Genomic DNA, 25625 nt, shown 5'->3' on the forward strand with positions numbered 1-25625 from the left:
GAGTCACTCGAGTCACACGAGTCACAGTGAGTCACACGAGTCACAGTGAGTCACACGAGTCACAGTGAGTCACACGAGTCACAGTGAGTCACACGAGTCACAGTGAGTCACACGAGTCACTCGAGTCACACGAGTCACTCGAGTCACACGAGTCACAGTGAGTCACACGAGTCACAGTGAGTCACACGAGTCACAGTGAGTCACACGAGTCACAGTGAGTCACACGAGTCACAGTGAGTCACACGAGTCACTCGAGTCACACGAGTCACAGTGAGTCACACGAGTCACTCGAGTCACACGAGTCACAGTGAGTCACACGAGTCACAGTGAGTCACTCGAGTCACAGTGAGTCACACGAGTCACAGTGAGTCACACGAGTCACAGTGAGTCACTCGAGTCACAGTGAGTCACACGAGTCACAGTGAGTCACACGAGTCACAGTGAGTCACACGAGTCACAGTGAGTCACACGAGTCACTCGAGTCACACGAGTCACAGTGAGTCACACGAGTCACAGTGAGTCACACGAGTCACTCGAGTCACACGAGTCACAGTGAGTCACACGAGTCACACGAGTCACACGAGTCACAGTGAGTCACACGAGTCACAGTGAGTCACACGAGTCACTCGAGTCACACGAGTCACAGTGAGTCACACGAGTCACAGTGAGTCACACGAGTCACTCGAGTCACACGAGTCACAGTGAGTCACACGAGTCACAGTGAGTCACACGAGTCACAGTGAGTCACACGAGTCACAGTGAGTCACACGAGTCACTCGAGTCACACGAGTCACAGTGAGTCACACGAGTCACAGTGAGTCACTCGAGTCACAGTGAGTCACACGAGTCACAGTGAGTCACACGAGTCACAGTGAGTCACACGAGTCACACGAGTCACAGTGAGTCACACGAGTCACAGTGAGTCACACGAGTCACAGTGAGTCACACGAGTCACACGAGTCACAGTGAGTCACACGAGTCACAGTGAGTCACTCGAGTCACACGAGTCACAGTGAGTCACACGAGTCACTCGAGTCACACGAGTCACAGTGAGTCACTCGAGTCACACGAGTCACAGTGAGTCACACGAGTCACTCGAGTCACACGAGTCACAGTGAGTCACTCGAGTCACACGAGTCACAGTGAGTCACACGAGTCACTCGAGTCACACGAGTCACAGTGAGTCACACGAGTCACAGTGAGTCACTCGAGTCACAGTGAGTCACACGAGTCACTCGAGTCACACGAGTCACACGAGTCACAGTGAGTCACAGTGAGTCACACGAGTCACACGAGTCACAGTGAGTCACAGTGAGTCACACGAGTCACAGTGAGTCACACGAGTCACAGTGAGTCACTCGAGTCACAGTGAGTCACACGAGTCACTCGAGTCACACGAGTCACACGAGTCACAGTGAGTCACAGTGAGTCACACGAGTCACACGAGTCACAGTGAGTCACAGTGAGTCACACGAGTCACAGTGAGTCACAGTGAGTCACTCGAGTCACACGAGTCACACGAGTCACACGAGTCACAGTGAGTCACACGAGTCACAGTGAGTCACTCGAGTCACAGTGAGTCACACGAGTCACTCGAGTCACACGAGTCACACGAGTCACAGTGAGTCACAGTGAGTCACACGAGTCACACGAGTCACAGTGAGTCACAGTGAGTCACACGAGTCACAGTGAGTCACAGTGAGTCACTCGAGTCACACGAGTCACACGAGTCACAGTGAGTCACAGTGAGTCACACGAGTCACACGAGTCACAGTGAGTCACAGTGAGTCACACGAGTCACAGTGAGTCACAGTGAGTCACACGAGTCACACGAGTCACAGTGAGTCACAGTGAGTCACACGAGTCACAGTGAGTCACAGTGAGTCACTCGAGTCACACGAGTCACACGAGTCACAGTGAGTCACAGTGAGTCACACGAGTCACACGAGTCACAGTGAGTCACAGTGAGTCACACGAGTCACAGTGAGTCACAGTGAGTCACACGAGTCACACGAGTCACAGTGAGTCACAGTGAGTCACACGAGTCACACGAGTCACAGTGAGTCACAGTGAGTCACACGAGTCACAGTGAGTCACAGTGAGTCACTAACCCTAACCCTCACCTCAGTGTTTCCTGTCTTCACGGCGCTGATCATGGGTTTGACTCCGGCTCTGCTGTGTTGCTCGAGGGCAGCTCTGTGCTGCAGCAACAGGCGACACACCGACAACCTTCCTCCTGCTGCTGCTGACGTCAGCGCTGACAGGATCAATCATGTTGAATCATTTCTGTTTCATGTTGTTTTCAACAGTAATGGATCACATGCTGTCAGTCATGAAGTATTTATTCACTTGACATTTACTGTATTACGTGTAAAAACATTCATTCAATCAAGACTCAATTAAATGATACTTCAAATAATATTCTAATGTAACATGTAGTTGTTTTTTTCACCACTAGAGGGAGACGCACCTGTCTCTCCCCAAAGACTGTCTGCAGTGTCGACCTCAACCTTCTCCTCCTCCCTCTGCTCGTCCTCAGGACGATCCAGCAGATACAAGACCATCTACAGACACACGTGTTCATTAATGACGTGTTCGATGACGTGTTCGATGACGTGTTCGATGGCGTGTTCGATGACGTGTTCGATGACGTGTTCGATGACGTGTTCGATGACGTGTTCGATGGCGTGTTCGATGACGTGTTCATTAATAACGTGTTCGATGACGTGTTCGATGACGTGTTCGATGACGTGTTCAATGACGTGTTCATTAATGACGTGTTCGATGACGTGTTCGATGACGTGTTCGATGACGTGTTCGATGACGTGTTCGATGACGTGTTCATTAATGACGTGTTCGATGACGTGTTCATTAATGACGTGTTCGATGACGTGTTCATTAATGACGTGTTCGATGACGTGTTCGATGACGTGTTCGATGACGTGTTCGATGACGTTTTCGATGACGTGTTCGATGACGTGTTCGATGACGTGTTCGATGACGTGTTCGATGGCGTGTTCGATGGCGTGTTCGATGACGTGTTCGATGGCGTGTTCGATGGCGTGTTCGATGGCGTGTTCGATGGCGTGTTCGATGGCGTGTTCGATGGCGTGTTCGATGGCGTGTTCGATGACGTGTTCGATGACGTGTTCGATGGCGTGTTCGATGGCGTGTTCGATGGCGTGTTCGATGACGTGTTCGATGACGTGTTCGATGGCGTGTTCGATGACGTTTTCGATGGCGTGTTCGATGACGTGTTCGATGACGTGTTCGATGACGTGTTCGATGACGTGTTCGATGACGTGTTCGATGGCGTGTTCGATGACGTTTTCGATGGCGTGTTCGATGGCGTGTTCGATGACGTGTTCGATGGCGTGTTCGATGGCGTGTTCGATGGCGTGTTCGATGACGTGTTCGATGGCGTGTTCGATGGCGTGTTCGATGGCGTGTTCGATGGCGTGTTCGATGGCGTGTTCGATGGCGTGTTCGATGGCGTGTTCGATGGCGTGTTGCTCACCTCAGCGTGTCCTGCGCCCGCGGCTGCGATCAAGGCCTGCTGCACCGCCTGGCTCCGGCTCGCCCCCCTCTGTCCGCAGCAGGTACTGCAGTTCCACTCCACCGTGTGCTTGAGCAGGAAGCGCAGCACCTGTAGGTGGCCCCGCTGAGCCGCGTGAACCAGGACACACCTGCCGGAGCTGTCCACGTGACCCACCTGAGCGAACACGTCAGTGACGGTTCAGAAGAACGTTCATCATATGTATTACTTTTATTTGAACTATTACCAGATGTTATTGTGTTCAATGTATTTAGTTAATGTTTATTTTCGTTTATATTAAATCAATGTTTTTCTCATATTTCAGGGTGAAAGATAAAAAGTCTCCACAAGGGGGCGCTGACAGGAAGTCAGTGAGAGTTCCTACCTTCGCTCGGTGCTGGATCAACATGCTGACCACGTCCATGTGTCCGGCCGAGGCGGCCAATCCCAGCGCGGTCTGGCCGTCATGTGACCTGCCGTCGACCTGCACACGCCACGTTAGGGTCTCAGGTCAGGGTCAGAAAAGTGAAGTTTGGGTCGACTCACCTGAGCTCCGTGGTCCAACAGCAGAGCCACGGCGTCCAGGTGACCCAGGTGAGCGTGTACGCACAGCAGGGGGGCGCTGTTGAGCACGTCTGTGCGCTGATCCACGTCAGCCCCGCCCATGATGAGCAGACGACTCACCTGTGGGACAGAAGTGCGTACTGTTGTGTGTACCTTGATGTTGAGTGTGTACTGTTGTGTGTACCTTGATGTTGAGTGTGTACTGTTGTGTGTACCTTGATGTTGAGTGCGTACTGTTGTGTGTACCTTGATGTTGAGTGTGTACTGTTGTGTGTACCTTGATGTTGAGTGCGTACTGTTGTGTGTACCTTGATGTTGAGTGTGTACTGTTGTGTGTACCTTGATGTTGAGTGTGTACTGTTGTGTGTACCTTGATGTTGAGTGTGTACGGTTGTGTGTACCTTGATGTTGAGTGTGTACTGTTGTGTGTACCTTGATGTTGAGTGTGTACGGTTGTGTGTACCTTGATGTTGAGTGTGTACTGTTGTGTGTACCTTGATGTTGAGTGCGTACTGTTGTGTGTACCTTGATGTTGAGTGCGTACTGTTGTGTGTACCTTGATGTTGAGTGTGTACTGTTGTGTGTACCTTGATGTTGAGTGCGTACTGTTGTGTGTACCTTGATGTTGAGTGCGTACTGTTGTGTGTACCTTGATGTTGAGTGCGTACTGTTGTGTGTACCTTGATGTTGAGTGCGTACTGTTGTGTGTACCTTGATGTTGAGTGCGTACTGTTGTGTGTACCTTGATGTTGAGTGTGTACTGTTGTGTGTACCTTGATGTTGAGTGTGTACTGTTGTGTGAACCTTGATGTTGAGTGTGTACTGTTGTGTGTACCTTGATGTTGAGTGTGTACTGTTGTGTGAACCTTGATGTTGAGTATGTACTGTTTTGTGTACCTTGATGTTGAGTGTGTACTGTTGTGTGTACCTTGATGTTGAGTTCGTACTGTTGTGTGTACCTTGATGTTGAGTGCGTACTGTTGTGTGTACCTTGATGTTGAGTGTGTACTGTTGTGTGAACCTTGATGTTGAGTGCGTACTGTTGTGTGTACCTTGATGTTGAGTGCGTAGTGTTGTGTGTACCTTGATGTTGAGTGTGTACTGTTGTGTGAACCTTGATGTTGAGTGTGTACTGTTGTGTGAACCTTGATGTTGAGTGTGTACTGTTGTGTGTACCTTGATGTTGAGTGTGTACTGTTGTGTGTACCTTGATGTTGAGTGTGTACTGTTGTGTGTACCTTGATGTTGAGTGTGTACTGTTGTGTGTACCTTGATGTTGGGTGTGCAGTGTTGTGTGTACCTTGATGTTGAGTGCGTACTGTTGTGTGTACCTTGATGTTGAGTGCGTACTGTTGTGTGTACCTTGATGTTGAGTGCGTACTGTTGTGTGTACCTTGATGTTGAGTGCGTACTGTTGTGTGTACCTTGATGTTGAGTGCGTACTGTTGTGTGTACCTTGATGTTGAGTGTGTACTGTTGTGTGTACCTTGATGTTGAGTGTGTACTGTTGTGTGTACCTTGATGTTGGGTGTGCAGTGTTGTGTGTACCTTGATGTTGGGTGTGTAGTGTTGTGTGTACCTTGATGTTGGGTGTGCAGTGTTGTGTGTACCTTGATGTTGGGTGTGCAGTGTTGTGTGTACCTTGATGTTGGGTGTGCAGTGTTGTGTGTACCTTGATGTTGGGTGTGCAGTGTTGTGTGTACCTTGATGTTGGGTGTGCAGTGTTGTGTGTACCTTGATGTTGGGTGTGCAGTGTTGTGTGTACCTTGATGTTGGGTGTGCAGTGTTGTGTGTACCTTGATGTTGAGTGTGTACTGTTGTGTGTACCTTGATGTTGGGTGTGCAGTGTTGTGTGTACCTTGATGTTGGGTGTGTAGTGTTGTGTGTACCTTGATGTTGGGTGTGCAGTGTTGTGTGTACCTTGATGTTGGGTGTGCAGTGTTGTGTGTACCTTGATGTTGGGTGTGCAGTGTTGTGTGTACCTTGATGTTGGGTGTGCAGTGTTGTGTGTACCTTGATGTTGGGTGTGTAGTGTTGTGTGTACCTTGATGTTGGGTGTGCAGTGTTGTGTGTACCTTGATGTTGGGTGTGCAGTGTTGTGTGTACCTTGATCTTGGGTGTGCAGTGTTGTGTGTACCTTGATGTTGGGTGTGCAGTGTTGTGTGTACCTTGATGTTGGGTGTGTAGTGTTGTGTGTACCTTGATGTTGGGTGTGCAGTGTTGTGTGTACCTTGATGTTGGGTGTCTAGTGTTGTGTGTACCTTGATGTTGGGTGTGCAGTGTTGTGTGTACCTTGATGTTGGGTGTGCAGTGTTGTGTGTACCTTGATGTTGGGTGTGCAGTGTTGTGTGTACCTTGATGTTGGGTGTGCAGTGTTGTGTGTACCTTGATGTTGAGTGTGTACTGTTGTGTGTACCTTGATGTTGGGTGTGCAGTGTTGTGTGTACCTTGATGTTGGGTGTGCAGTGTTGTGTGTACCTTGATGTTGGGTGTGTAGTGTTGTGTGTACCTTGATGTTGGGTGTGCAGTGTTGTGTGTACCTTGATGTTGGGTGTGCAGTGTTGTGTGTACCTTGATGTTGGGTGTGCAGTGTTGTGTGTACCTTGATGTTGGGTGTGCAGTGTTGTGTGTACCTTGATGTTGGGTGTGCAGTGTTGTGTGTACCTTGATGTTGGGTGTGCAGTGTTGTGTGTACCTTGATGTTGGGTGTGCAGTGTTGTGTGTACCTTGATGTTGGGTGTGCAGTGATGTGTGTACCTTGATGTTGGGTGTGCAGTGTTGTGTGTACCTTGATGTTGGGTGTGCAGTGATGTGTGTACCTTGATGTTGGGTGTGCAGTGTTGTGTGTACCTTGATGTTGGGTGTGCAGTGTTGTGTGTACCTTGATGTTGGGTGTGCAGTGTTGTGTGTACCTTGATGTTGGGTGTGCAGTGTTGTGTGTACCTTGATGTTGGGTGTGCAGTGTTGTGTGTACCTTGATGTTGGGTGTGCAGTGTTGTGTGTACCTTGATGTTGGGTGTGCAGTGTTGTGTGTACCTTGATGTTGGGTGTGCAGTGTTGTGTGTACCTTGATGTTGGGTGTGCAGTGCTGTGTGTACCTTGATGTTGGGTGTGCAGTGTTGTGTGTACATTGATGTTGGGTGTGCAGTGTTGTGTGTACCTTGATGTTGGGTGTGCAGTGTTGTGTGTACCTTGATGTTGGGTGTGCAGTGTTGTGTGTACCTTGATGTTGGGTGTGCAGTGTTGTGTGTACCTTGATGTTGGGTGTGCAGTGTTGTGTGTACCTTGATGTTGGGTGTGCAGTGTTGTGTGTACCTTGATGTTGGGTGTGCAGTGTTGTGTGTACCTTGATGTTGGGTGTGTAGTGCTGTGTGTACCTTGATGTTGGGTGTGCAGTGTTGTGTGTACCTTGATGTTGGGTGTGCAGTGTTGTGTGTACCTTGATGTTGGGTGTGCAGTGTTGTGTGTACCTTGATGTTGGGTGTGCAGTGTTGTGTGTACCTTGATGTTGGGTGTGCAGTGTTGTGTGTACCTTGATGTTGGGTGTGTAGTGTTGTGTGTACCTTGATGTTGGGTGTGCAGTGTTGTGTGTACCTTGATGTTGGGTGTGCAGTGCTGTGTGTACCTTGATGTTGGGTGTGCAGTGTTTTTTGTACCTTGATGTTGGGTGTGCAGTGCTGTGTGTACCTTGATGTTGGGTGTGTAGTGTTGTGTGTACCTTGATGTTGGGTGTGCAGTGCTGTGTGTACCTTGATGTTGGGTGTGCAGTGCTGTGTGTACCTTGATGTTGGGTGTGCAGTGCTGTGTGTACCTTGATGTTGGGTGTGCAGTGTTGTGTGTACCTTGATGTTGGGTGTGCAGTGTTGTGTGTACCTTGATGTTGGGTGTGCAGTGCTGTGTGTACCTTGATGTTGGGTGTGCAGTGCTGTGTGTACCTTGATGTTGGGTGTGCAGTGTTGTGTGTACCTTGATGTTGGGTGTGCAGTGTTGTGTGTACCTTGATGTTGGGTGTGCAGTGTTGTGTGTACCTTGATGTTGGGTGTGTAGAGGTTCCTCAGTGAGGTCAACGCTCCACTCACACTGTCAGTACTGTACGACAACCACAGACCCTGAAGCACGGACGAAGAAACTCCTAATTTCTTACTGAGTCCCTGAAACACAAGTATGTTTGGATTTGATTGATTTCAAAATTATTGGAATTAGATCAGAAAAGTCATAACAATAATAACAAAAACAACAATAACAACAATGACAATAATAATAACAATAAAAACAATAATAATAATAACAATAGTAAGTATTTGAGCGTATAAAGACATAACATACTAACATAAGAAATACATGAACAGAATATTAAAATATAATAACAACAACATAATAATAATAACAACACAATATGAAACAAGATACATTTATGAACTAAATGAAACATTATGACAGTCAAAGAAGAGAGTATTGAGTTCAAACACACCTTGTAGATGTGAGCCTTGAGGATATGATGACTGAGCTCCAGAGTCTGTTGTCGGTTCAACTTCCTGTCTTGCCTGCAGAGCCAGAAGGCCAGCAGTGTGTGTCCACTCCTGCAACACACCAGGTGTAGGGTCAGACGTACCAGGGGTCAGGGGTCAGACGTGCCGGGGATCAGCGAGTCTCAAGGTCAGAGGTCAGATGTACTGGGGGTCAGCGAGTCTCAGGGTCAGAGGACAGATGTACTGGGGGTCAGCGAGTCTTTGGGTCAGAGGTCAGACACACCGGGGGTCAGAGGACAGATGTACTGGGGGTCAGCGAGTCTCAGGGTCAGAGGACAGATGTACTGGGGGTCAGCGAGTCTCAGGGTCAGATGACAGATGTACTGGGGGTCAGCGCGTCTCAGGGTCAGATGACAGATGTACTGGGGGTCAGCGAGTCTCAGGGTCAGATGACAGATGTACTGGGGGTCAGCAAGTCTTTGGGTCAGAGTTCAGACACACCGGGGGTCAGAGGACAGATGTACTGGGGGTCAGCGAGTCTCAGGGTCAGAGGACAGATGTACTGGGGGTCAGCGAGTCTCAGGGTCAGATGACAGATGTACTGGGGGTCAGCGAGTCTCAGGGTCAGATGACAGATGTACTGGGGGTCAGCAAGTCTTTGGGTCAGAGTTCAGACACACCGGGGGTCAGAGGACAGATGTACTGGGGGTCAGCGAGTCTCAGGGTCAGAGGACAGATGTACTGGGGGTCAGCGAGTCTCAGGGTCAGATGACAGATGTACTGGGGGTCAGCGAGTCTCAGGGTCAGAGGTCAGATGTACTGGGGGTCAGCGAGTCTCAGGGTCAGAGGACAGATGTACTGGGGGTCAGCAAGTCTCAGGGTCAGAGGACAGATGTACTGGGGGTCAGCAAGTCTCAGGGTCAGAGGTCAGACACACCGGGGGTCAGAGTTCAGATGTACTGGGGGTCAGCGAGTCTCAGGGTCAGAGGACAGATGTACTGGGGGTCAGCGAGTCTCAGGGTCAGATGACAGATGTACTGGGGGTCAGCGAGTCTCAGGGTCAGAGGTCAGATGTACTGGGGGTCAGCGAGTCTCAGGGTCAGAGGACAGATGTACTGGGGGTCAGCAAGTCTCAGGGTCAGAGGACAGATGTACTGGGGGTCAGCAAGTCTCAGGGTCAGAGGTCAGACACACCGGGGGTCAGAGTTCAGATGTACTGGGGGTCAGCGAGTCTCAGGGTCAGAGGACAGATGTACTGGGGGTCAGCAAGTCTCAGGGTCAGAGGACAGATGTACTGGGGGTCAGCAAGTCTCAGGGTCAGAGGTCAGACACACCGGGGGTCAGAGTTCAGGTGTACTGGGGGTCAGCGAGTCTCGGGTTCAGAGGTCAGACGTACCGGGGGTCAGAGAGTCTCGAGGTCAGACGTACCGGAGGTCAGAGAGTCTCAGGGTCAGGCGTACCGGGGGTCAGAGGTCAGACGTACCTAGGGTCACAGAGGAAGCGCTCGTCCTGCCCGTCCTCCCTCCAGACGAGCCACTCCCTGAAGGACGTGTGGTTCAACATACGTGTTCCGTCAGAGCGTCGCAGCAGAAACGACGAGAGTTGATCGAGACGTTGAACGAACTCACTCCACGTCATCGATCCTCCGAGCAGAGCTGCAGAGTTCACGACCTCGAACAACTGTGTACACACGTTTGTTCTTATACATGTAATAACAGACACACGTTTGTTCTTATACATGTAATAACAGACACACGTTTGTTCTTATACATGTAATAACAGACACACGTTTGTTCTTATACATGTAATAACAGACACACGTTTGTTCTTATACATGTAATAACAGACACACGTTTGTTCTTATACATGTAATAACAGACACACGTTTGTTCTTATACATGTAATAACAGACACGTTTGTTCTTATACATGTAATAACAGACACACGTTTGTTCTTATACATGTAATAACAGACACACGTTTGTTCTTATACATGTAATAACAGACACACGTTTGTTCTTATACATGTAATAACAGACACACGTTTGTTCTTATACATGTAATAACAGACACACGTTTGTTCTTATACATGTAATAACAGACACACGTTTGTTCTTATACATGTAATAACAGACACACGTTTGTTCTTATACATGTAATAACAGACACACGTTTGTTCTTATACATGTAATAACAGACACACGTTTGTTCTTATACATGTAATAACAGACACACGTTTGTTCTTATACATGTAATAACAGACACACGTTTGTTCTTATACATGTAATAACAGACACACGTTTGTTCTTATACATGTAATAACAGACACACGTTTGTTCTTATACATGTAATAACTCACGTAATAACATTGATTTATTTGACCTTGTACATTTAAGACTATATTCAATTCCAAGTAACAATAGTAATAGTCACTAATAATAACATGATACTAAGTTATTGTGCTAGTGAAATAGAAAAGTTTGAATAATTGAAACATAATCAACTCCAGGAAACGCGGTGACAGGAAGTGGGCGGAGTCTTTACCTGCTGGTCGCTCAGCGGGTGCAGCGTTGCCACGGCGACGTTGAGCAGCGGCAGAACTCTCTGGAACGACGACTGAGTCGGGAAACGCATGTTGAGCTGCAGCAGGTAAACCTCGGCCAGACTGACGGGGACCACCTGTAACCACGGCAACAAGAGTTCAGCGCCTGCCTTGGTCACGGCGGCGGCGGCGTACCTTGAAGCTGGAGCTCTTGAGCACCAGGAAGCCCGCCTGGATCAGGTCCAGGGTGAGCTCCAGGTACAGGTAGGACCCTCGGCTCAGACTCTTCAGGTGAGTCACCAGCTTGACGATGGCCGTGTTGTCTAGGCGACCGTTGCTAAGCGACATGTTGCTCTGGATCTCTGCGCTGCTGTTGATGCGCGTCATCAGGTAACTCTGCACAACAACCAGGTATGAGCAGAAACCTCCCAAGAACCAGACTCACGTTACCTCCAGGTCCTGATCGATGGCTCCGTTCTCGTCCAGCTGGTCCAGAGAGATGTGACGGAAGGGAAGCGAGCGCGTGATGTCCTGCAACAACATTACTGTGAGTATTGATTATGACTCGAGTATTACTGTGAGTATTGATTATGACTCGAGTATTACTGTGAGTATTGATTATGACTCGAGTATTACTGTGAGTATTGATTATGTCTTGAGTATTACTGTGAGTATTGATTATGTCTCGAGTATTACTGTGAGTATTGATTATGTCTTGGGTATTACTGTGAGTATTGATTATGACTCGAGTATTACTGTGAATATTGATTATGACTCGAGTATTACTGTGAGTATTGATTATGTCTTGAGTATTACTGTGAGTATTGATTATGTCTCGAGTATTACTGTGAGTATTGATTATGACTCGAGTATTACTGGGAGTATTAATTATGACTCGAGTATTACTCGGGAGTATTGATTATGACTCGAGTATTACTGTGAGTATTGATTATGACTCAAGTATTACTGTGAGTATTGATTATGACTTGAGTATTACTGTGAGTATTGATTATGACTCAAGTATTACTGTGAGTATTGATTATGTCTTGAGTATTACTGTGAGTATTGATTATGACTCGAGTATTACTGTGAGTATTGATTATGACTCGAGTATTACTGTGAGTATTGATTATGTCTTGAGTATTACTGTGAGTATTGATTATGACTCGAGTATTACTGTGAGTATTGATTATGACTCGAGTATTACTGTGAGTATTGATTATGACTCGAGTATTACTGTGAGTATTGATTATGACTCGAGTATTACTGTGAGTATTGATTATGACTCGAGTATTACTGTGAGTATTGATTATGACTCGAGTATTACTGTGAGTATTGATTATGACTCGAGTATTACTGTGAGTATTGATTATGTCTTGAGTATTACTGTGAGTATTGATTATGACTCAAGTATTACTGTGAGTATTGATTATGACTCAAGTATTACTGTGAGTATTGATTATGTCTTGAGTATTACTGTGAGTATTGATTATGACTCGAGTATTACTGTGAGTATTGATTATGACTTGAGTATTACTGTGAGTATTGATTATGACTCAAGTATTACTGTGAGTATTGATTATGTCTTGAGTATTACTGTGAGTATTGATTATGACTCGAGTATTACTGTGAGTATTGATTATGACTCGAGTATTACTGTGAGTACTGATAATGACTCGAGTATTACTGTGAGTATTGATTATGTCTTGAGTATTACTGTGAGTATTGATTATGTCTTGAGTATTACTGTGAGTATTGATTATGTCTCCAGTATTACTGTGAGTATTGATTATGTCTCGAGTATTACTGTGAGTATTGATTATGACTCGAGTATTACTGTGAGTATTGATTATGACTCGAGTATTACTGTGAGTATTGATTATGACTCGAGTATTACTGTGAGTATTGATTATGACTCGAGTATTACTGTGAGTATTGATTATGACTCGAGTATTACTGTGAGTATTGATTATGACTCGAGTATTACTGTGAGTATTGATTATGTCTTGAGTATTACTGTGAGTATTGATTATGACTCAAGTATTACTGTGAGTATTGATTATGACTCAAGTATTACTGTGAGTATTGATTATGTCTTGAGTATTTCTGTGAGTATTGATTATGACTTGAGTATTACTGTGAGTATTGATTATGACTCGAGTATTACTGTGAGTATTGATTATGACTCGAGTATTACTGTGAGTATTGATTATGACTCGAGTATTACTGTGAGTATTGATTATGACTCGAGTATTACTGTGAGTATTGATTATGACTCGAGTATTACTGTGAGTATTGATTATGACTCGAGTATTACTGTGAGTATTGATTATGACTCGAGTATTACTGTGAGTATTGATTATGACTCGAGTATTACTGTGAGTATTGATTATGACTCGAGTATTACTGTGAGTATTGATTATGTCTTGAGTATTACTGTGAGTATTGATTATGACTCAAGTATTACTGTGAGTATTGATTATGACTCAAGTATTACTGTGAGTATTGATTATGTCTTGAGTATTTCTGTGAGTATTGATTATGACTTGAGTATTACTGTGAGTATTGATTATGACTCGAGTATTACTGTGAGTATTGATTATGACTCGAGTATTACTGTGAGTATTGATTATGACTCGAGTATTACTGTGAGTATTGATTATGACTCGAGTATTACTGTGAGTATTGATTATGACTCGAGTATTACTGTGAGTATTGATTATGACTCGAGTATTACTGTGAGTATTGATTATGACTCGAGTATTACTGTGAGTATTGATTATGTCTTGAGTATTACTGTGAGTATTGATTATGACTCAAGTATTACTGTGAGTATTGATTATGACTCAAGTATTACTGTGAGTATTGATTATGTCTTGAGTATTACTGTGAGTATTGATTATGACTCGAGTATTACTGTGAGTATTGATTATGACTTGAGTATTACTGTGAGTATTGATTATGACTCAAGTATTACTTTGAGTATTGATTATGTCTTGAGTATTACTGTGAGTATTGATTATGACTCGAGTATTACTGTGAGTATTGATTATGACTCGAGTATTACTGTGAGTACTGATAATGACTCGAGTATTACTGTGAGTATTGATTATGTCTTGAGTATTACTGTGAGTATTGATTATGTCTTGAGTATTACTGTGAGTATTGATTATGTCTCCAGTATTACTGTGAGTATTGATTATGTCTCGAGTATTACTGTGAGTATTGATTATGACTCGAGTATTACTGTGAGTATTGATTATGACTCCAGTATTATTGTGAGTATTGATTAGGACTTGAGTATTTCTGTGAGTATCGATTATGTCTTGAGTATTACTGTGAGTATTGATTATGACTCGAGTATTACTATGAGTATTGATTAGGACTTGAGTATTTCTGTGAGTATTGATTATGTCTTGAGTATTACTGTAAGTATTGATTATGACTCGAGTATTACTGTGAGTATTGATTATGACTCGAGTATTACTGTGAGTATTGATTATGACTTGAGTATTACTGTGAGTATTGATTATGACTCGAGTATTACTGTGAGTATTGATTATGTCTCCAGTATTACTGTGAGTATTGATTATGTCTCGAGTATTACTGTGAGTATTGATTATGACTCGAGTATTACTGTGAGTATTGATTATGACTCGAGTATTACAGTGGGTATTGATTATGACTCGAGTATTTCTGTGAGTATTGATTATGTCTTGAGTATTTCTGTGAGTATTGATTATGTCTTGAGTATTACTGTGAGTATTGATTATGACTCGAGTATTACTATGAGTATTGATTAGGACTCGAGTATTTCTGTGAGTATTGATTATGTCTTGAATATTACTGTGAGTATTTATTATGACTCAAGTATTTCTGAGTATTGATTAGGACTCGAGTATTTCTGTGAGTATTGATTATGACTCGAGTATTACTGTGAGTATTGATTATGACTCGAGTATTACTGTGAGTATTGATTATGACTCGAGTATTACTGTGAGTATTGATTATGACTCGAGTATTACTATGAGTATTGATTATGACTCGAGTATTACTTTGAGTACTGATCATGACTCGAGTATTACTGTGAATATTGATTATGTCTTGAGTATTACTGTGAGTATTGATAATGACTCGAGTATTACTGTGAGTATTGATTATGACTCGAGTATTACTATGAGTATTGATTATGACTCGAGTATTTCTGTGAGTATTGATTATGACTCGAGTATTACTGTGAGTATTGATTATGACTCGAGTATTACTGTGAGTATTGATTATGACTCGAGTATTACTGTGGGTATTGATTATGATTCGAGTATTGCTATGAGTATTGATTATGACTCGAGTATTACTATGAGTATTGATTAGGAGTCAAGTATTTCTGTGAGTATTGATTATGACTCGAGTATTACTGTGAGTATTGATTATGACTCGAGTATTACTGTGAGTATTGATTATGACTCGAGTATTACAGTGAATATTGATTATGACTCGAGTATTACTGTGAGTATTGATTATGACTCGACTATTACTGTGAGTATTGATTATGACTTGAGTATTACTGAGTATTGATTATGACTCGAGTACTACTGTGAGTATTGATTATGTCTCCAGTATTACTGTGAGTATTGATTATGTCTCGAGTATTACTGTGAGTATTGATTATGACTCGAGTATTACTGTGAGTATTGATTAGGACTCGAGTATTTCTGTGAGTATTGATTATGTCTTGAGTATTTCTGTGAGTATTGATTATGTCTTGAGTATTACTGTGAGTATTGATTATGACTCGAGTATTACTATGAGTATTGATTAGGACTTGAGTATTTCTGTGAGTATTGATTATGTCTTGAATATTACTGTGAGTATTTATTATGACTCAAGTATTTCTGAGTATTGACTATGACTCAAGTATTACTGTGAGTATTGATTATGACTCGAGTATATTACTATGAGTATTGATTAGGACTCAAGTATTTCTGTGAGTATTGATTATGACTCGAGTATTACTGTGAGTATTGATTATGACTCGAGTATTACTGTGAGTTCTGATTATGACTTGAGTATTACTGTGAATATTGATTATGTCTTGAGTATTACTGTGAGTATTGATTATGACTCGAGTATTACTGTGAGTATTGATTATGACTCAAGTATTACTATCAGTATTGATTAGGACTCGAGTATTACTATGAGTATTGATTAGGACTTGAGTATTTCTGTGAGTATTGATTATGTCTTGAGTATTACTGTGAGTATTGATTATGACTCGAGTATTACTGTGAGTATTGATTATGACTCGAGTATTACTATGAGTATTGATTAGGACTTGAGTATTTCTGTGAGTATTGATTATGACTCGAGTATTACTGTGAGTATTGATTATGACTCGAGTATTACTGTGAGTACTGATCATGACTCGAGTATTACTGTGAATATTGATTATGTCTTGAGTATTACTGTGAGTATTGATAATGACTCGAGTATTACTGTGAGTATTGATTATGACTCGAGTATTACTATGAGTATTGATTATGACTCGAGTATTTCTGTGAGTATTGATTAGGACTCGAGTATTACTATGAGTATTGATTAGGACTTGAGTATTTCTGTGAGTATTGATTATGTCTTGAGTATTACTGTGAGTATTGATTATGACTCGAGTATTACTGTGAGTATTGATTATGACTCGAGTATTACTATGAGTATTGATTAGGACTCGAGTATTTCTGTGAGTATTGATTATGACTCGAGTATTACTGTGAGTATTGATTATGACTCGAGTATTACTGTGAGTACTGATCATGACTCGAGTATTACTGTGAATATTGATTATGTCTTGAGTATTACTGTGAGTATTGATAATGACTCGAGTATTACTGTGAGTATTGATTATGACTCGAGTATTACTATGAGTATTGATTATGACTCGAGTATTTCTGTGAGTATTGATTATGACTCGAGTATTACTGTGAGTATTGATTATGACTCGAGTATTATTGTGAGTATTGATTAGGACTTGAGTATTTCTGTGAGTATCGATTATGTCTTGAGTATTACTGTGAGTATTGATTATGACTTGAGTATTACTATGAGTATTGATTAGGACTTGAGTATTTCTGTGAGTATTGATTATGTCTTGAGTATTACTGTAAGTATTGATTATGACTCGAGTATTACTGTGAGTATTGATTATGACTCGAGTATTACTGTGAGTATTGATTATGACTTGAGTATTACTGTGAGTATTGATTATGACTCGAGTATTACTGTGAGTATTGATTATGTCTCCAGTATTACTGTGAGTATTGATTATGTCTCGAGTATTACTGTGAGTATTGATTATGACTCGAGTATTACTGTGAGTATTGATTATGACTCGAGTATTACAGTGGGTATTGATTATGACTCGAGTATTTCTGTGAGTATTGATTATGACTCGAGTATTACTGTGAGTATTGATTATGACTCGAGTATTACTGTGAGTATTGATTATGACTCGAGTATTACAGTGAATATTGATTATGACTCGAGTATTACTGTGAGTATTGATTATGACTCGACTATTACTGTGAGTATTGATTATGACTTGAGTATTACTGAGTATTGATTATGACTCGAGTACTACTGTGAGTATTGATTATGTCTCCAGTATTACTGTGAGTATTGATTATGTCTCGAGTATTACTGTGAGTATTGATTATGACTCGAGTATTACTGTGAGTATTGATTAGGACTCGAGTATTTCTGTGAGTATTGATTATGTCTTGAGTATTTCTGTGAGTATTGATTATGTCTTGAGTATTACTGTGAGTATTGATTATGACTCGAGTATTACTATGAGTATTGATTAGGACTTGAGTATTTCTGTGAGTATTGATTATGTCTTGAATATTACTGTGAGTATTTATTATGACTCAAGTATTTCTGAGTATTGACTATGACTCAAGTATTACTGTGAGTATTGATTATGACTCGAGTATATTACTATGAGTATTGATTAGGACTCAAGTATTTCTGTGAGTATTGATTATGACTCGAGTATTACTGTGAGTATTGATTATGACTCGAGTATTACTGTGAGTTCTGATTATGACTTGAGTATTACTGTGAATATTGATTATGTCTTGAGTATTACTGTGAGTATTGATTATGACTCGAGTATTACTGTGAGTATTGATTATGACTCAAGTATTACTATCAGTATTGATTAGGACTCGAGTATTACTATGAGTATTGATTAGGACTTGAGTATTTCTGTGAGTATTGATTATGTCTTGAGTATTACTGTGAGTATTGATTATGACTCGAGTATTACTGTGAGTATTGATTATGACTCGAGTATTACTATGAGTATTGATTAGGACTTGAGTATTTCTGTGAGTATTGATTATGACTCGAGTATTACTGTGAGTATTGATTATGACTCGAGTATTACTGTGAGTACTGATCATGACTCGAGTATTACTGTGAATATTGATTATGTCTTGAGTATTACTGTGAGTATTGATAATGACTCGAGTATTACTGTGAGTATTGATTATGACTCGAGTATTACTATGAGTATTGATTATGACTCGAGTATTTCTGTGAGTATTGATTAGGACTCGAGTATTACTATGAGTATTGATTAGGACTTGAGTATTTCTGTGAGTATTGATTATGTCTTGAGTATTACTGTGAGTATTGATTATGACTCGAGTATTACTGTGAGTATTGATTATGACTCGAGTATTACTATGAGTATTGATTAGGACTCGAGTATTTCTGTGAGTATTGATTATGACTCGAGTATTACTGTGAGTATTGATTATGACTCGAGTATTACTGTGAGTACTGATCATGACTCGAGTATTACTGTGAATATTGATTATGTCTTGAGTATTACTGTGAGTATTGATAATGACTCGAGTATTACTGTGAGTATTGATTATGACTCGAGTATTACTATGAGTATTGATTATGACTCGAGTATTTCTGTGAGTATTGATTATGACTCGAGTATTACTGTGAGTATTGATTATGACTCAAGTATTACTGTGAGTACTGATCATGACTCGAGTATTACTGTGAATATTGATTATGTCTTGAGTATTACTGTGAGTATTGATTATGACTCGAGTATTACTGTGGGTATTGATTATGACTTGAGTATTGCTATGAGTTTTGATTAGGACTCGAGTATTACTATGAGTATTGATTAGGAGTCAAGTATTTCTGTGAGTATTGATTATGACTCGAGTATTACTGTGAGTATTGATTATGACTCGAGTATTACAGTGAATATTGATTATGACTCGAGTATTACTGTGAGTATTGATTATGACTCGAGTATTACTGTGAGTACTGATCATGACTCGAGTATTACTGTGAATATTGATTATGTCTTGAGTATTACTGTGAGTATTGATTATGACTCGAGTATTACTGTGGGTATTGATTATGACTTGAGTATTGCTATGAGTATTGATTAGGACTCGAGTATTACTATGAGTATTGATTAGGAGTCAAGTATTTCTGTGAGTATTGATTATGACTCGAGTATTACTGTGAGTATTGATTATGACTCGAGTATTACAGTGAATATTGATTATGACTCGAGTATTAATGTGAGTATTGATTATGACTCGAGTATTAATGTGAGTATTGATTATGACTCGAGTATTACACGTCGTCACCTGCTGTGTGCTCCTGACAGTCGTCACGACCTTCAACCACGGAGGAAACTTCTGGATGTTCTTGGACAGGAAGGAGGTCAGCGTGTCGCCGTAGTCCGGCCGATGAAACTCCGCCTCGTTCAGACCGTCGATCAGTAAAATAAGCCCCGCCCCCTCCAGGTGAATCTTGCGCTCCCGACACAGACCCTCCAGGGGCTCCAGGATGCCCCTCTGCAGGGCGGCGCTGGGGTCCTGGATGCAGGAGCGCAGACTGAGCGCGCTCTGCAGCTGCGGCGAGCGACGCAGGAGGTCGCGATATGCCGACAGTTGAGGGCTGTCACTCAACGTCGCTCCCATGTTGTGGACGAACTCAGGGACCAAACATGTGTGGCAGTTGTCGGCCTGGCAGAAATGGTACGACACCACCTGTGAGACACGATCACAAGACTCAGCCACGAAGACGACCTTCAATGCACGGTGAGGTCAAAGGTCATCAAGGTGTATTGGTGGACCTGGGCTGCGAGCCTCCTGAGCGCCTCCTGCTGCCTCCTCTTCATCTCTGGAGTCCCTGGACAGCTCCCTCCAGCCTCCTGCGGGTCTCCTCTGGCGGGGGAATCACCGGAGAACGAAGCACCTTCTGAGGATGAAGAAGCGTCAGCGAACGTTCTCGTCTCAGCAGAAAAGCTCGGCTCACGTTTGGGCATCGTCTGGCTCGCCGCGGCGCTCGGACACGTGCGGCGCCCGTGGCAGCTGAGCGCCACCAGACGTGCAATGATGGACGTCTTGCCGAAGCCCATGTTCCCCACGATGACCACGCCTCGGTTGCAGGACGGGTCGTCGCTCCGGAGACAAGCGTCCACTTCCTGGAAGAGCCAGTCGCGGCCGGCGAACATCCAGTCGGACGAGAGTCCCGGGACGTGGAAGTGCAGCGGCTTCAGGTTGAGCGACGGCGTGAAGCGAACTGGACGAACCGGACGGTTGAAAATCAAACACCTGGACTTCAGAGAACATGTTGCTTCACCTCTGTTTTCCTTCTGGGCTCGACTCCCAGAATTCTGTCGGGGCATCCGGAGCGACGTCCTGGAGGGCACGAGTCTGGTCTGCTCGTCCAGGTACGCCAGGTCCTCCAGGTGAGCAGAGCTGGTGGCTTTGATTCAAAACCATGGAATCATGTGAGAAGTTTTGACATTGAAACGATCAAACTTTCAGCCAATCATGTGAGAGACATAGAAAAAATAAATAAATTGAAAATAGTTTGTTTGCAAAAAAGAGCATCAAAGACAAACAAAGAGAAACAAAGAACAACAAAAATAAACAAAGAGAAACAAAGAACAACAAAGATAAACAAAGACCAACTTAGAGGAACAAAGAGCAACATAGAGGAACAAAGAGCAACATAGAGGAACAAAGAGAAACAAAGAGCAACATTGAGGAACAAAGAGCAACATAGAGGAACAAAGAGCAACAAAGAGCAACATAGAGGAACAAAGAGCAACATAGAGGAACAAAGACCAACATAGTGGAACAAAGAGGAACAAATTCAACAAAGAGCAACATAGTGGAACAAAGAGCAACATTGAGGAACAAAGACCAAGATAGAGGAACAAAGAACAACAAAGAGCAACATAGTGAAACAAAGAGCAACATTGAGGAACAAAGAGCAACATAGAGGAACAAAGAACAACAAAGAGCAACATAGTGAAACAAAGAGCAACATTGAGTAACAAAGAGCAACAAAGAGAAACAAAGAGCAACATTGAGGAACAAAGAGCAACAAAGATAAAAAAGAACAACAAAGAGAAACAAAGAACAACATAGAGGAACAAAGAGAAACAAAGAGCAACATAGAGGAACAAAGATCAACATAGAGGAACAAAGAGCAACATAGAGAAACAAAGATCAACATAGAGGAACAAAGAGCAACATAGATAAACAAAGAGAAACAAAGAGCAACATAGAGGAACAAAGAGAAACAAAGAGCAACATAGAGGAACAAAGAGAAACAAAGAGGAACAAAGAGCAACATAGAGGAACAAATAGGCAGAAAGAACAACAAAGAGAAAAAGAGCAATATAGAGGAACAAAAAGAAACAAAGAGCAACATAGAGGAACAAAGAGAAACAAAGAGCAACATAGAGGAACAAAGAACAACAAAGAGAAACAAAGAGAAACAAAGAGAAACAAAGAGCAACAAAGAGAAACAAAGAGAAACAAAGAGCAACAAAGAGAAACAAAGAGAAACAAAGAGAAACAAAGAGAAACAAAGAGCAACAAAGAAAAACAAAGAGAAACAAAGAAAAACAAAGAGAAACAAAGAGCAACAAAGAGAAACAAAGAGGAACAAAGAAAAACAAAGAGAAACAAAGAGAAACAAAGAGAAACAAAGAGCAACAAAGAGAAACAAAGAGAAACAAAGAGCAACAAAGAGAAACAAAGAGAAACAAAGAGAAACAAAGAGAAACAAAGAGCAACAAAGAGAAACAAAGAGAAACAAAGAGCAACAAAGAGAAACAAAGAGAAACAAAGAGAAACAAAGAGAAACAAAGAGCAACAAAGAAAAACAAAGAGAAACAAAGAAAAACAAAGAGAAACAAAGAGCAACAAAGAGAAACAAAGAGGAACAAAGAGGAAGAACGAGGAACAAAGAGAAACAAAGAGCAACAAAGAGAAACAAAGAGAAACAAAGAGAAACAAAGAGGAACAAAGAGGAAGAAAGAGCAACATAGAGGAACAAAGAGAAACAAAGAGGAACAAAGAGGAAGAAAGAGCAACATAGAGGAACAAAGAGGAAGAAAGAGCAACATAGAGGAACAAAGAGAAACAAAGAGGAACAAAGAGCAACAAAGAGAAACAAAGAGGAACAAAGAGAAACAAAGAGCAACAAAGAGAAACAAAGAGAAACAAAGAGGAAGAAAGAGGAAGAAAGAGCAACATAGAGGAACAAAGAGGAAGAAAGAGCAACATAGAGGAACAAAGAAAAACAAAGAGAAACAAAGAAAAACAAAGAGAAACAAAGAGCAACAAAGAGAAACAAAGAGGAACAAAGAGGAAGAAAGAGCAACATAGAGGAACAAAGAGAAACAAAGAGCAACATAGAGGAACAAAGAGAAACATAGAGGAACAAAGAGCAACAAAGAGGAACAAAGAGCAACATAGAGGAACAAAGATCAACATAGAGGAACAAAGAGAAACAAAGAGCAACATAGAGGAACAAAGAGAAACATAGAGGAACAAAGAGCAACATAGAGGAACAAAGAGCAACAAAGAGGAACAAAGAGCAACATAGAGGAACAAAGAGCAACAAAGACGAACAAAGAGCAACATAGAGGAACAAAGAGCAACATAGAGGAACAAAGAGAAACAAAGAGCAACATAGAGGAACAAAGAGAAACAAAGAGGAACATAGAGGAACAAAGAGAAACATAGAGGAACAAAGAGCAACATAGAGGAACAAAGAGCAACATAGAGGAACAAAGAGAAACAAAGAGGAACAAAGAGCAACATAGAGGAACAAATAGGCAGAAAGAACAACAAAGAGAAAAAGAGCAATATAGAGGAACAAAAAGAAACAAAGAGCAACATAGAGGAACAAAGACAAAAAAAGAGAAACAAAGAAAAACAAAGAGAAACAAAGAGGAAGAAAGAGCAACATAGAGGAACAAAGAGAAACAAAGAGCAACATAGAGGAACAAAGAGAAACATAGAGGAACAAAGAGCAACATAGAGGAACAAAGACAAAAAAAGAGAAACAAAGAAAAACAAAGAGAAACAAAGAGGAAGAAAGAGCAACATAGAGCAACAAAGACAAACAAAGAGGAACAAAGAGGAAGAAAGAGCAACATAGAGGAACAAAGAGAAACAAAGAGCAACATAGAGGAACAAAGAGAAACATAGAGGAACAAAGAGCAACATAGAGGAACAAAGAGGAACAAAGAGCAACATAGAGGAACAAAGAGCAACATAGAGGAACAAAGAGAAAGAAAGAGCAACATAGAGGAACAAAGAGAAACATAGAGGAACAAAGAGCAACATAGAGGAACAAAGAGCAACATAGAGGAACAAAGAGCAACAAAGACGAACAAAGAGCAACATAGAGGAACAAAGAGCAACATAGAGGAACAAAGAGAAACAAAGAGCAACATAGAGGAACAAAGAGCAACATAGAGGAACAAAGAGAAACAAAGAGCAACATAGAGGAACAAAGAGCAACATAGAGGAACAAAGAGAAACAAAGAGCAACAAAGACGAACAAAGAGCAACATAGAGGAACAAAGAGCAACATAGAGGAACAAAGAGAAACAAAGAGCAAAATAGAGAAACAAAGAGAAACAAAGAGGAACATAGAGGAACAAAGAGCAACATAGAGGAACAAAAATCAACATGTAACTAAAACTGTAAACCAGTCACTTAAAGAATAAAGGGGCGTGGCATGCACCTGCAACAGAGTTGGGGCGGGGCATGAGGCACAGTGGGATGGAGTGGGTGGAGCCAGACAGACGCTGTGAGTCCAGACCCCAGTCCGGGTGCAGCTTGTTGAGGCTGTAGGTGGAGGCGGCCATGTTCTCCTGCCCTCGGTAACCGAAGCCGTCGCTAGCGCTCGCTGCCGCCACCATGGAGCAGCTGGACGCCACCCCGGGCCGACCAGGGTCACCCCAGACCTCGCCGCCCCGGGTGACCTCGCCGCCCCGGGTGACCTCGCCGCCCCGGGTGACCTCGCCGCCCCGGGTGACCTCGCCGCCCCGGGTGACCTCGCCGCCCCGGGTGACCTCGCCGCCCCGGGTGACCTCGCCGCCCCGGGTGACCTCGCCCGCTCGCCGGCGTCCGTCGTCCAGCGCCGAGTCAGCGGAGTAGCTGGTCAACGTGGCTGCAACAGAGGAGGCGTCACCACTCGTGTCACTCCTTCAACACTCCTTCAACACTCGTGTCACTCTTTCAACACTCGTGTCACTCCTTCAACACTCGTGTCACTCCTTCAACACTCGTGTCACTCCTTCACCACTCGTGTCACTCCTTCAACACTCGTGTCACTCCTTCACCACTCGTGTCACCACTCGTGTCACTCCTTCAACACTCGTGTCACTCCTTCAACACTCGTGTCACTCCTTCAACACTCGTGTCACTCCTTCACCACTCGTGTCACCACTCGTGTCACTCCTTCAACACTCGTGTCACTCCTTCAACACTCGTGTCACTCCTTCAACACTCGTGTCACTCCTTCACCACTCGTGTCACTCCTTCAACACTCGTGTCACTCCTTCAACACTCGTGTCACCACTCGTGTCACTCCTTCAACACTCGTGTCACTCCTTCAACACTCGTGTCACTCCTTCAACACTCGTGTCACTCCTTCACCACTCGTGTCACTCCTTCAACACTCGTGTCACTCCTTCACCACTCGTGTCACTCCTTCACCACTCGTGTCACTCCTTCACCACTCGTGTCACTCCTTCAACACTCGTGTCACTCCTTCAACACTCGTGTCACTCCTTCACCACTCGTGTCACTCCTTCAACACTCGTGTCACTCCTTCACCACTCGTGTCACTCCTTCAACACTCGTGTCACTCCTTCAACACTCGTGTCACTCCTTCACCACTCGTGTCACTCCTTCAACACTCGTGTCACTCCTTCACCACTCGTGTCACTCCTTCAACACTCGTGTCACTCCTTCAACACTCGTGTCACTCCTTCACCACTCGTGTCACTCCTTCACCACTCGTGTCACTCCTTCACCACTCGTGTCACTCCTTCACCACTCGTGTCACCACTCGTGTCACTCCTTCAACACTCGTGTCACCACTCGTGTCACTCCTTCAACACTCGTGTCACTCCTTCACCACTCGTGTCACTCCTTCAA

At 43.1% G+C, this 25625-nt stretch overlaps 2 protein-coding genes across 6 annotated transcripts in view; both read right to left on the reverse strand.

Moving 5' to 3' along the window:
* The window catches only part of LOC148064332 (protein TANC2-like), a 103844-nt gene that overhangs the window by 12538 nt on the left and 65681 nt on the right, over positions 1–25625 (reverse strand). For 2 of the 5 annotated variants that reach the window (XM_087809483.1, XM_087809482.1), the window contains 14 exons: positions 24205–24633; positions 20282–20916; positions 19791–20195; positions 11560–11640; positions 11305–11505; positions 11112–11246; positions 10052–10248; positions 8571–8679; positions 8128–8250; positions 4082–4219; positions 3921–4019; positions 3518–3712; positions 2471–2564; positions 2124–2257 (listed from right to left, as the gene is read on the reverse strand). In XM_087809483.1, the coding sequence (XP_087665609.1) occupies positions 2124–2257; positions 2471–2564; positions 3518–3712; positions 3921–4019; positions 4082–4219; positions 8128–8250; positions 8571–8679; positions 10052–10248; positions 11112–11246; positions 11305–11505; positions 11560–11640; positions 19791–20195; positions 20282–20916; positions 24205–24633 (2975 nt within the window). The remainder of the gene's footprint in view (positions 1–2123; positions 2258–2470; positions 2565–3517; positions 3713–3920; positions 4020–4081; positions 4220–8127; positions 8251–8570; positions 8680–10051; positions 10249–11111; positions 11247–11304; positions 11506–11559; positions 11641–19790; positions 20196–20281; positions 20917–24204; positions 24634–25625) is intronic. The other 3 variants (XM_087809486.1, XM_087809485.1, XM_087809484.1) reach the window with 3 other exon arrangements.
* Positions 2589–3509, reverse strand: LOC148064333 (uncharacterized; the record flags this gene model as incomplete). The annotated part of the gene is made up of 1 exon (XM_087809605.1): positions 2589–3509. A coding segment is annotated over one exon (921 nt), but the record flags the coding sequence as incomplete, so codon positions are not given.

The sequence above is a fragment of the Callionymus lyra genome, chromosome 15 (genome assembly GCF_982586985.1).
Source record: "Callionymus lyra chromosome 15, fCalLyr1.hap1.1, whole genome shotgun sequence".
NCBI lineage: Eukaryota > Metazoa > Chordata > Actinopteri > Syngnathiformes > Callionymidae > Callionymus > Callionymus lyra.